Source organism: Macaca mulatta, chromosome 11, assembly GCF_049350105.2.
Source record: "Macaca mulatta isolate MMU2019108-1 chromosome 11, T2T-MMU8v2.0, whole genome shotgun sequence".
NCBI lineage: Eukaryota > Metazoa > Chordata > Mammalia > Primates > Cercopithecidae > Macaca > Macaca mulatta.
Window position 1 is genome coordinate 82508571 of NC_133416.1, and position 13321 is coordinate 82521891.

The 13321-nt window shown below is 35.5% G+C and overlaps 1 protein-coding gene across 2 annotated transcripts in view; it reads left to right on the forward strand.

The window, feature by feature from the left end:
* The window catches only part of GLIPR1L1 (GLIPR1 like 1), a 38738-nt gene that overhangs the window by 4938 nt on the left and 20479 nt on the right, over positions 1 to 13321 (forward strand). For both annotated transcript variants that reach the window (XM_001117580.5, XM_001117584.5), the window contains exons 2-3: positions 4446 to 4691; positions 8698 to 8798. In XM_001117580.5, coding sequence (XP_001117580.3) covers positions 4446 to 4691; positions 8698 to 8798 — 347 coding nt within the window. The remainder of the gene's footprint in view (positions 1 to 4445; positions 4692 to 8697; positions 8799 to 13321) is intronic.

Genomic DNA, 13321 nt, shown 5'->3' on the forward strand with positions numbered 1-13321 from the left:
CTAAGATGGTATCCAATTGTGGTTTTGATGGCATTTTTCTAATGATCAGTGATGTTGAGCTTTTTTTCATTTGTTTTTTGGCCACATGTATGTCTTCTTTTGAGAAGTGTCTGTTCATGTCCTTTGCCTACTTTTTAATGGGGTTGTTTAGTTCTTTAAATTTATTTAATCTCCTTATAGACTCTGGATATTAGACCTTGGTCAGATGGATAGATTGCTAAAATTTTCTACCATTCTGTAGGTTGTCAGTTCACTCTGATGATACTTTCTTTTGCCATACAGAAGTTCTTTAGTTTAATTAGATCTCATTTGTCCATGTTTGCTTTTGTTGCAATTGCTTTTGATGTTTTCATCATGAAATATTTGCCCATGCCTATGTCCTGAATGGTATTGCCTAGATTTTCTTCTAGGGTTTTTATAATTTAGGGTTTTACATTTAAGTCTTTAATCCATCTTGAGCTAATTTTTGAATAAGGTGTAAGGAAGGGGCCCAGTTTCAATTTTCTGCATATGGCTAGCCCGTTGTCCCAGCAGAAAAGTTATTTGCTAGTGATTTATGAGATTTTGGTGCACCCATCGCCCGAGCAGTGTACACTGTACCCAATGTGCATTCTTTTATCCCTTACCCCACTCCCACTCTTCCCAGTGAGTCCCCAAAGTCCATCATTCTTATGCCTTTGGATCCTCATAGCTTAGCTCCCACTTATAAGTGAAAACATACAATGTTTCTTTTTCCATTCCTGAGTTACTTCAATTCAAATAACGGTCTCCAACTCCATCCAGGTTGCTGTAAATGCCATTATTTTGTTTCTTTTTATGGCTAAGTCATATTCTATTACATATATATAATATGTGTATATTTTATATACACATATTTTGTATATATATGTATAAATATATATATACACATACCATATTTTCTTTATTAACTTATTGGTTGATGGGCATTTAGACTGTTTCCATATTTTTAGAATTGCAACTTGTACTGCTATAAACGTATGTGCAAGTATCTTTTTCATAAAATGACTTCCTTTCCTCTGCGTAGATTTTTGACAAAGGTGCAAAAGTAATTCAGTAGAGCAGTCTATTCAAGAAATGGTGTTGAAACACCATTTAATACCTATAAGAAAAGAAAAACAACTTTGACCTGAAAAGCAAAAATTATCTTACAAAATGAATCATAAATTTAAATGCAAAGCATAAAATTATTAGAAGAAAAACAGGAGAAAATCCTCAGGACAGAGCTAGATGAAACTTCCTAATATAATGAATTATTTTGATTTTTTTCAAAACCAAAAACTATTTTTAAAAAGTCAACAAATTTGACCCCATCAAAGTAAAAAACTTCTACTTTATAAAGTACCCTGTTAGGAACATGAGAGGACAAACTACAAACTAGGAGAAAATATATTCAAACTATATATTTAAGAAAGAACTCCTGTCTAGAGAAAGAACTCTCAAAACTCAACAGTAAAAAAAAAAAAAAAAAAAAAAAGCCGGGCGCGGTGCCTCAAGCTTGTAATCCCAGCACTTTGGGAGGCCGAGACGGGTGGATCACGAGGTCAGGAGATCGAGACCATCCTGGCTAACACGGTGAAACCCCGTCTCTACCAAAAAATACAAAAAACTAGCCGGGCGTGGTGGCAGGCGCCTGTAGTCCCAGCTACTCGGGAGGCTGAGGCAGGAGAATGGCGTAAACCCGGGAGGCGGAGCTTGCAGTCAGCTGAGATCCAGCCACTGCACTCCAGCCTGTGCGACAGAGCGAAACTCCGTCTCAAAAAAAAAATCAATTAGAAAACGAACAGAAGACTAACGTTTCACCACAGAGATATACAGATGGAAAATAAGCACATGAAAACATGTTAAACATCATTAGCCATTAGTGAAATGCAAATTAAAACCACAAGGACATATCACTACACACCAATTAGGAAAGCAAAAATAAAAAATAATGACAATATCAAGATATGGTGAAGATATGGAGAAAATTGATCAGTCATACTTTTCTGGTGGGAATGCAAAATGGTATAGCCACTCTAGGAAATAGTTTGGCAGTTTCTTACAAAAAAAAAAAAAAAAAAAAAAAAAAACCTAAACATACACTTACATATGACTTAGACTTGCAATTGCACTGCTGGGCACTTTTTCCTTTTCTTTTTTTCCTAGAAAAAGGAAAACTTATTGCTACATAAAAATCTGCTCAGAAACATTTATGGATACTCCCAATTCAATGCTCTTGAGAAACAGGAGTTTAGGGACTCTATATATGTTTGTAATAGCTCAAACTTGTAAACATCCAAATTTCCATCAATAGATGAAAGTTAAACTGTGGTACATCTACACTATGGAATATGACTTGGTCATAAAATGGAACAAACTATCAACACATGGAACATCTCCATGGCTCTCAAAGGCATTATGCTGAGTGAAGAGAAGCCAATCTCAAAATGGATACATACCATAGGATTCTATTTATATAACATTCTTTTTTCTTTTTTTTTTTCTTTTTTTTTTTGAGACAGAGTCTCACTCTGTCACCCAGGCTGGAGTGCAATGTCACAGTCTTGGCTCGCTGCATCCTCTGCCTCCTGGGTTCAAGCAATTCTACTGCCTCAGCCTCCTGAGTAGTTGGGATTACAAGCACCAGCCACCACATTTGGCTAGTTTTTGTATTTTTAGTAGAGATGGGGTTTCACCATGTTGGCCAGCTGGTCTTGAACTCTTGACCTCAGGTGATCCACCCACCTTGGCCTCCCAAAGTGCTGGGATTACAGGCGTGAGCCACCAGGCCTTGCCATCTATTTATATAACATTCTTGAAATAACAAAATTACAGAACTGAAGAACATATTGATGATCGCCAGGGATTAAAGATAGTATGGGTAGTGAGTGGTTGTGATTTAACGGGATAGTATGAAGGATCCTTGTGGCGTTGAAACAGTTCTGTATCTAGATATTGTGGGATTGATTACTTCAATTTATACATGTGATAACATCACATAAACCTACACATAATCAAAAATAAATGCAAGTAAAACTGTTGAAATCTTTAAAAAGTCTGTGGATAATACCAATGTCAATTTATTATTTTGATATTATACTATTGTTACAAAAAACATTACCATTGGGAAAACTAGGTGAAGTCTACACAGGACCCCTGTGTACTATTTTTGTAACTTCTTGTGAATTTATAATTAGTTAAAAATAAAGATGCTTAAAAATAACCTTGGCAATTATACCTACATTAAGCCTGTTGCTTTTGTCATGAGTTGTTTCTGGACTCTGTTCTGTTCCACTGAGCTATTTGTCTACCCTTGTGTCAATATGACAATATCTTAATGTAGCTTTATGATAAATATTGATATATGGGAGAGAAATTCTCCAGTTTTATTCTACATTTAAAAGATTGTCTTAGCTTTACTTGGAACATCGCATTTCCACATACATTTTGTAATCAATTTCTACCCCAAAAAAGCTACTTGGAATTTGATTAGAAATAAAATTATATGTCATAATCAATATTCTTTTGCAATATGAATATTCTGGTCCATGAACATTTTATATCTCTCCATTTATTTAAGTCTTTCAAAATTTATTTCAGTTACGTTTTTGCAGTTTTCAGCATAGAGGTCTTGTATATCACTTATTAAATTTATTAATACATATTGGATGTTTTGGAGCTATTCATTTGTAGAATATACATAGAGATATAATAGATTTTTGCATACTTTCATTGTATCTTTCAACTTTGATAATTTCATTTATTTTTATACTATTGTTTATGTATTAATTTAAATTTTTATGCATCCAGTCATGTAATCTATGAATAATGATAGATACAATCCCAATACATTTAACGTGTTTTGTCTTATGTATTTACAACTCATGCATTTTATTATACTTCCTAACTTCTTGTATAATAATAAGTAGAAATAACGAGGGCAGATATCTTGTTTTATTCCTAATCTTGAGGGAAAGTTATAATATTTCACCATTTTATAAGATTTTTGTCTGTTTGTTTGTAGATTATCTTGATCAAATTAAGGGCATATTTTCTTTCTATTCCTATTTTTTTGCCCTTTTTAATTATCAATGTGTATTCATCCTTTAATTGCAATAAATTAACATGAACTTCTGAATTACTAGACTTTAAATTCTGGATTATTTTAATCACATTCCGATTTATTTCTTCAGTGACTCTAATGTATCAGGCCATCTGCTAAGTACTGGTAATATAACAATGAACTGTCATAGAGTGAGTATAAATAAGTATTTCTGAAGTAGAACTACAGAGAAATGACTAACTGTGAACACAATAAATACCAAAGAAAAACTACATCTTATTAAAATAATAAATGTAAGCAAAAATTAATTGATTACAATCATTAGAATAATTTAATGCAAATATTTATGCACAATTCAATTTAAATTATTTTTATCTTTCAGATTTGGGATAAAGGTTTAGCAAAGATGGCTAAAACATGGGCAGACGAGTGCAAATTTGAACATAACAACTGTTTGGATAAATCATTTAAATGCTATGCAGCTTTTGAATATGTTGGAGAAAATATCTGGTTAGGTGGAATAAAGTCATTCACACCAAGACTTGCCATTATGGCTTGGTACAATGAAAGCCAATATTATGATTTTGATAATCTGTCATGTTCCAGAGTCTGTGGCCATTATACACAGGTAAATATTTGACATCTTTATTGATTAGTTCTTATTTGTGTATATTTTAATTGCCAGAATTTATTTCTCTGTGTGTAAAGTGCCTTTATTTTTCTGGCTGCCTTTAAATTTTTTCCCTTATCATAGGTCTTGAGCAATTTAATAATAATATACCAAAGTTTTCTGTATGTTTCTTGTGCTGCAGTTCACTGGCCTTTTTGAAGTCATAAGTCAATAGCTTAAATCAAATTTAGAAAAATGTTGGCCACTGTTTCTGAAAATACTTCTTTCTCTCACTCTCTCTCTTCCCTCGAAGTGGGAAGTTCTCTTCTCTTCAAGTTACTCATGTAGAAAGTCACTTGAAGTTTTTCCACATAAATTGATGCTCTTGTCTCTTTCTTTCTTGGTTTTTTCTCTCTGTGATTAATTTCAAGTAATTTTATCGCTGCATCTTTAAGTTTGTTGATCTATTCTTCTGTAATGTTTAGTCTCCTGTTAATCCCATTCAGTTTGTTTTCCTTCTTGCACCTTAAAGTTCGTATCTCTACAAATTTAATATTTTTACATCTTCAATGACTATACCTAATATGTTTGCTCTTTCATCTAGCTTTTTAAGCATATGAGATAGAGTTGTAATAATTAATATTTTCCCTGCTAGCTCTAGTATCTGTGTTAACTCTGTGTTAGTTTCAATGGATTGATTTTTCTCTTCATTATGCATCAAATTTTATTCCCTCATATTATGTTGGGTAAATTTTATTATATTCCCAATATTGTAAATTTTGCCTTGTTGGGTGCTGGATTCATCTGTATACTATAAATATTCTTGAGCTATCTTTTTGGGTACAGCTAAGTTACCTGAGACATATTCGATCCTCTTTGTTCCTGCTTTTAAAATATGTTAGGTAGAATAAAAGTAGTGGGGTTTTTTTTTTGTTTTTTTTGTTTTTTTTTTTTTTGAGACAGAGTCTCGCTCTGTCACCCAGGCTGGAGTGCAGTGGCCGGATCTCAGCTCACTGCAAGCTCCGCCTCCCGGGTTTACCCCCTTCTCCTGCCTCAGCCTCCCGAGTAGCTGGGATGACAGACGCCCGCCACCTCGCTCGGCTAGTTTTTTTTGTATTTTTTAGTAGAGATGGGGTTTCACCGTGTTAGCCAGGATGGTTTTGATCTCCTGACCTCATGATCCGCCCGTCTCGGCCTCCCAAAGTGCTGGGATTACAGGCTTGAGCCACCGCGCCCGGCAAAAGTAGTGTTTAGTCCAGAGCTGATAATGATCTCTCACTACCCAGGCAAGATTCTTCTGCATACTCTACCTAACACACTGAGAATTATGAAGTTGTCCAATTCAGAAAGTGGGAATGGGTCCAATTTCTGATTTTGTGTAAACCTTGGTATTATTTCCTCTAGTTCTTGTAAATGGGTTAGACTAGTTTCTTCACATGCATGTTTTGATTAGTACTTTGCTGAATAGATGATGAGGACCCTCTGCACATTGTCCTAGTGTGTCACTGTACATTTCTCACCTCTTCAGAACTATGCCATCTAAACTTCTGCATCCTTGGTCTCCCCAAGACTCTCAATCAGACTCTCTCAATTATGAGAGTCTATCAAACTTCTTCTGAGCCATAATGTAGAAACTGTCTCCAGGCAATATACAAGGACAATTATAGAGTTTCCATCTTTTTTTCCCCAAATCTCAGGGGTATTACGTTGTGTTGCCTAATGTCTTGAAAACCATTACTTCCTATCATTTTCCCAATTTTTAAAATTATTTCAGGTAGAAGTGTAAATGTGTCTAAAATTCACCTTTCGGCCAAACTTTAATGCTAGACATGGTACTAAGCCCCTAGGAAAGCCTGTTTAAGCAATATAAATAGCTCACCTTCTTCTCTAGACTTACCCATTTGTATAAGTTGAATTAATACATAGGGTCTTAAAACAAGTCGTTCTTATCAGAGGTGCAGTGAACAAATAATAGCAACTTCCACGTTCCCTTTATGTTCACTCTTCGTTCAACAACAGGATGTTCTAAGTCTAGACACTCTCCAGGACATCAGGAAAGATGTTGGTAAAGAATATGGTTTGGCTACTACTGGGAAAATTGAAAGAATGAATCAAGTGTCAGACGTCCTGACAACAAAAAAGATGCAATATCCCTAATAATATGGCATCAAGGCTGAGTCATAGCTTTTATATATCCTTTGTCTTCTCTTTTGCTGTAAAGCAAAAAAAGAAAAGCCGGTTCTCAAATGCCCCTTCTCCCTTCGTATTGCTAGATCAGAAAGGGGAGCTTACTTTTTATTGACTAGTTTACACTTAAGGTTAAATAATTAGGAATGGTTATATTCTTATAAAATCAACAACTATATCTTGCTTAATGTTCCAAACAAAATAAGAGAAAATTTTATTGCATTTACCACCTATTGATATTCACATTGGAGTTACATCCAATGTTCATATTAATATTACATCTAATTTCTTTAATGAAACCAATACATCATAAACCTACATAGTGAATATTTATTCTCACCATCTCAAAAGCCCCAAAAAGTCAAAATTTAGATAGAATTTAATGGTGTAGTTAGTTATGCATAAGTCAAATTGTTAAACATGATTTTTTGGAAATATATATATTTTAGTTGTATTTTTTATTAATTGTTTAAAACATTCAAAAGGAAAAATGCTCTTTTAATCTTCTCACTTTATCTCATTTCATTAAGTGGGAAACTACCTCAGAATTGATCTGTCACTTACTCACCAAAACCACAAAGATGGCTGAAAGCAAAATTTTTTTTTTTTTTGAGACGGAGTCTCACCCTGTCACCCAGGCAGGAGCACAGTGGTGTGATATCGGCTCACTGCAAGCTCCATCTCCTAGGTTCAAGCGATTCTCCTGCCTCAACCTCCTAAGTAGCTAGGATTACAGGCACATGCCACCACGCTCGGCTTATTTTTGTATTTTTAGTAGAGACGGGGTTTTGCCATGTTGTCCAGGCTGCTCTCGAACTCCTGACCTCGTGATCCACCCAGCTCGACCTCCCAAAACTCATTTTTAAATTCTCAGTTCACTGTGATTTTTCTTGCACTTTTGCTGCCTCTCAGGAAAAAAAAAGCCAGTAAAATATATTTTGCAAAACTATTGATTCTGGCTAGAACAAGCCTATGAAAAAAATTGATACATCAATTTACAAAATACGTTAGTACGTTTTGCTAATAAAGTTGTAAAATAAATGAGATCCGAAATTTGTGTTGTCAAAATTTATTCTGTGTCTAAATTCCTTGGGTTATTTTCAAAATGGAGTAAATCAGTATTTTCTTCCCTTTTTTGTTTATTTGGAAAATGAAAAAAATTTATTCTATCATTGTCACAAAAAACTAGTAATGTTCCTTACCTCTTTATCTATCTACTGTAACTAGTTTTCCATAGAAGTCTTCTTCCTTTTGAATAACTTTGCTATTCTTTGGAAATAGATAAAAATAAAGATTCACCATCCTTATGGCAGGCATCTTTGAAAATCAACTCAATATGTTTTTAATTCTTACCTATGTCTTGTGACTTGACAAAGGTAAGAATATGGTTAAGATTGCAAAATTTAAAACGTAATTAGTAAAATTTTTCTGAGAAAAACAAATAAATGTAAGTTATTGTTTTCATTTATAGTCTGATTCTAATATTGTTTGTATGATATTCCCATGGATAGAATAAAAATGTATTTCATAAATAATCTAGAAGAAATTATTTTGGCTGTATATTATATTATGAGTTTGGTTATATATTATAGTCTCCTTTTGATTTATGAGGATTACCAGTATGGAAAAACTAGCTTGGTAGCTCTCATAAAATCAGCCATAACAATATAAGAATTTTAAACTAAATATAAAAATTAGAAAAAATATGTAGCTAATAAGTATTTATGTACATTATTTTTTGTAGCATGACAAAGATTATACTAATTCTCTAAATGCATTGTTTGCATAGAATAGAATTGTTTTCCATATGTTATCTTGACATTCCTTTTCTTTATAGTTAGTTTGGGCCAATTCATTTTATGTCGGTTGCGCGGTTGCAATGTGTCCTGACCTTGGGGAAGCTTCAACTGCAATGTTTATATGCAACTATGGACCTGCGTGAGTTATTTTCTCTTAAAAATAATTTAATTGAAATTAATGTTGATGATGGTTGCCAAATAAGAGGATCTTATAGTAGAGACAAGTGTATTTTTGATAAGTAATGTCTCCCTTTAAAGTGCTAATCAAATGAGATAGGTGAAAATAGAAGATGGTGGCAGAATATTGCCTTATTTAAAGAAAAACTATACCTGTCATAAAATATTTAAACTTGAGAGAGAAAATGATGGAGACTGTTAAGTTTAAAAAAAGAGATAATATAAAATACATTGCCACAGTAATATATAAATACTGAAACACAAAAAGGCTGGCAGATGCTTCTCTAATATAATATAAAATAAGTGGAATAAGAAAACGATTGAGAATGATTGTAAAAGCATATACTTTTAAGAAAAGAACAACATAACTTTAATTGTCTTGCTGATAATTGCATATCTAGATGAAAATATAGCATAAGCTTAAAGGGAAACTCCGAAAATGAAATTCTAGAACTCTAATCTCAGTTAATCTATACTAGGAAGAATATAAAAACAGTTAATAACCCAGCTGTTCAACAAATATCAATTTAAAAACAAGCAGTAGAAAAGATAAAAACAAAGACAGAGAATAAATATGCAAAATTGACTACAAGGAGCTGAGATATGCCAAAGTTACTAGAGAGAGGCAGAAATGTGTATATATCTCTCTGTATTTTCTTCCATGACCTTACACTTGGAAGCAAAAACAAGAATGATAAATACAAATTTTTATAGCTTGGGAAAAGTAGAGTTGCTATAGATTCAGAGAAATTATAAAACTACTGACACATTATCTTTTCTCTTAAGGAGACTAATCACAAGATTTGAAATGGAAAGAGAACAATAATAGGGGATGAAGGCTCAAGATTTAATGAAAAAGCAGTTAAGCATCATATTGCTTTGAATAAGTCAGGTTTTGGGGTCCAAACAAACTGTGTACATAACAGATTTCTTATGGGTCTTGTGAAAGCATATGAGGATATTGCTATGTCACCCCTGGCCAAGTGGTAGGGAGCAATATACCCTGTCACTTGAAACAAAAGCCAAAAAAAGCAAAATAGACGAAGCACATGAAGCAATGGTTTTAAAGACACTGGTTATAATACAACAAAGGGCTGTCATCTCTGAAAACTAACAAACAAAAAGTTAGCCCTATAATTCCCCCAGCCTTCTGTCTCAATGAGAGCTTTCAAGTCATGGCACATGAAATTACTAAGACAGAGGTTGACCGACTGACTCCCTGAGTTGAAGAAATGGAGCTAAAAGTATAAGAATACTAATACAGCTAGAGTTCACGGAAAAGAGTACCAGAGAAAAGAGAACTACACAGAGAGAACCCTAGAGATCTACAAAAGGTATTCCTTGAGTATTGATTAGCACGTGCATGTGAACAGGCCAGATTAAGAAGCATCTGAAACAGTAAGAGGACACAGTTCTTGGCACTCACACAGTGAGCAGAACTAAACTGCTCCAGACCCACCTAACAATTCATAATGTAAAACCTGAAAGGATCAAAATGTTCCCATGTAATCTGACTGTATCTCGCATAAGAAATGATTGAGAATGATTATAAAAGCACATACTTTTAAAGAAAAGAACAACATAACTTTAACAACAACAACAAAAAACTCAAGGAGGTTTACAGAAATACATAATACCCAGCACCTAACACAATGTCTGGAATCTAATGAAATATTGCCAGCCATATACAGAAGGAAAAAAATAAGACATAATAAGAAGCTGAATCAATAAGTTGAAACGAATGCAGAACTTACACAGATGTTATAATTAAGAGAGACATTAAAATGATTATAACTGTATTCCATATTTTTAAATGTTAAACAAAGATGAAAAATATTCAAAACAGAGGACTACAATGTCTGAGACTTTTTAGAAGTTAAAATTAATGGAATATTAGACATTCCAGAAAAGAAAGATGAATGAATTCAAAATCATAACATTAGAAATTATCCAAGACAGTGATTCAGGAGTTCACAGCTGCAGTGAGCCATGATTGCCCTGGGAAACAGAGCAAGACCCTATCTCTTTAAAAAAAGAAAAGAAAAAAATTATCCAAGATAGAATCCATAGGGGAAAAAATATCCAAAAAGATAAAATTCATATCAGTTAGCTGTGATACAACTTTAGTGTAAATTGATTTCCTTAAATTGGACTGCCTCCTGGCCAGAGGGACAGGCTGGAGACTACCTAAGAAGACCGGGTCCCAGGAGGAAGGGGTGCCCACCACCACTGTGGCTCCAGTTGACCATTTTCCCCTGCTGCTGGTGCCAGCAAGACTGAGTGATTTGGACCAGGAGAAATTCCCCACAGTGCAACACAGGTACTGTGACAGTTTGTGGCCAGATTGCTTCTTTAAGCAAGACCCTGACACATTCCTTCTTGCCAGGCAGGGCCTCTCCCTGAGGGATTTTCAGCACCCCCAGCCAGCGGTTTATGGACAGATCTCTGATTTCCATGAGAGGAGCCCCTAGGAGGACAGGAAGCCACGGTATCATGGACTGCAATCTTATCCTTTTCTGCTGGCAAACGCTGAGGAGTCCGGGTAGTCTGGATAAGGGAAATTCTTGCTTATTTAAGTGGGTCCCTGATCCTATTTCTCCTGACTGGGTGAGATCTCCCAACAGGGGTCTCCAGGCACTGCATACAGGAGCATTCTGGTAGGCATTAGGTCAATGCCCCTCTGGGGCAGAGTGCCTAGTGAAAGGAGCAGGCTGCCATCTTTGGTGTTCTGCCTCCTCCACTGGTGACACCTCCGGGGTCAGAGGGACCCAGGTGAACAGGGTCTGGAGTAGGCCCCCAGCAAATCACAGCAGCCCTAGGGAAGAGAGGCCTTACTGCTAAAAGAAGAACAAACAGAAAGCAACAACAGCATCAATTAGACCACAAAAACCCCATCCAACGGTCAGCAGACTCAAAGATCAAAGGTAGATAAACTCTTGAAGATGAGAAAGAATCAACTCGAAAATGCTGAAAACTCAAAAAGCCACAGTGCCTCTTCAACTACAAATGATCACAACACATCTCCAGCAAGGGCACAGAACTGGGATGAGGCTGAAATGGATGAATTGACAGAAATCGGGTTCAGAAGATGTATAATAATGAACTTCATTGAGCTAAAGGAGTATGTTCTAACACATTGCAAAGAAGCTAAGAACCATGATAAAATATTACAGGAGCTGTTAACCCGAATAACCAGTTTAGAGAGGAACATAAATGAACTGATCAAGCTGTAAAACACAACATAAGAACTTCACAATGCAATCACAAGTGTCAATATCCAAACAGACCAAGTGGCAGAAAGGATATCAGAGCTTGAAGACTATCTTGCTGAAATAAGGCAGGCAGACAAGATTAGAGAAAAAAGGAACAAACAAAACCTGTGAGAACTATGGGATTATGTAAAAAGATTGAACCTATGACTGATTGGGGTACCTGAAATAAATAGAGAGAACAAACCAAGTTGGAAAACACACTTCAGGATATCATCCAGGAAAACTTCCTCAACCTAGCAAGAAGGTCAACACCCAAACTAAGGAAATCCAGAGAACCCCAGTAAGATACTCCATGAGAAGATCAACCCCAAAACACATAAGCATTAGATTCTCCCAAGGTCAAACTGTAAGAGACAATGTTAAGGGCAGCCAGAGAGAAAGGCCAGGCTGCTTACAAAGGGAAGCCCATCAAACTAACAGCAGACCTCTCAGCAGAAACCCTAAAATCCAGAAGAGATTGGGAACAATATTTAACATTCTGGTTTGAGATGGAGTCCCACTCTGTCACCCAAGGTGGAGTGCACTGGTACAATCTTGACTCACTGCAACCTCCGCCTCCCAGGTTCAAGTGATTCTCCTGCCTCAGCCTCCTGAGTGGCTGGGATTAGAGGTGCCCGCCACCACACCCAGCTAATTTTTGTATTTTTAGTAGAGACAAGGTTTTGCCATGCTAGCCAGCCTGGTCTCGAACTCCTGACCTCAGGTGATACACCCTCCTTGGCCTCCCAAAGTACTGGGATTATAGGCGTGAGCCATCATGCCTGCCCAATATTTAATACTCTTAAAAAAAAATTCAGCTTAGAATTTCATTTCCAGCCAAACTAAACTTCATAAGCAAAGGAGAAATGAGACTTTTTTTCAGATAAGCAAATGCTGAGGGAATTCATCACCACAAGGCCTGCCTTGCAAGAGCTCCTGAAGGAAGCACTAATATGGAAAGGAAAAATGGTTACCAGTCACTACAAAAAACACACTGAAGTACACAAACCAACAACACTATGAAGCAACTATATGAACAAGTCTGAAAAATAACCAGCTAGCATCATGATGACAGGATCAAATTCACATATAACAATACTAACATTAAATGTAAATGGCCTAAAGGCCCCATATAAAAGACACAGAATGGTAAGCTGGATAAAGAGCCAACATCCATCAGTGAGCTGCATTCAAGAGACCCCATCTCACATGCAAAGACATACATAGATTCAAA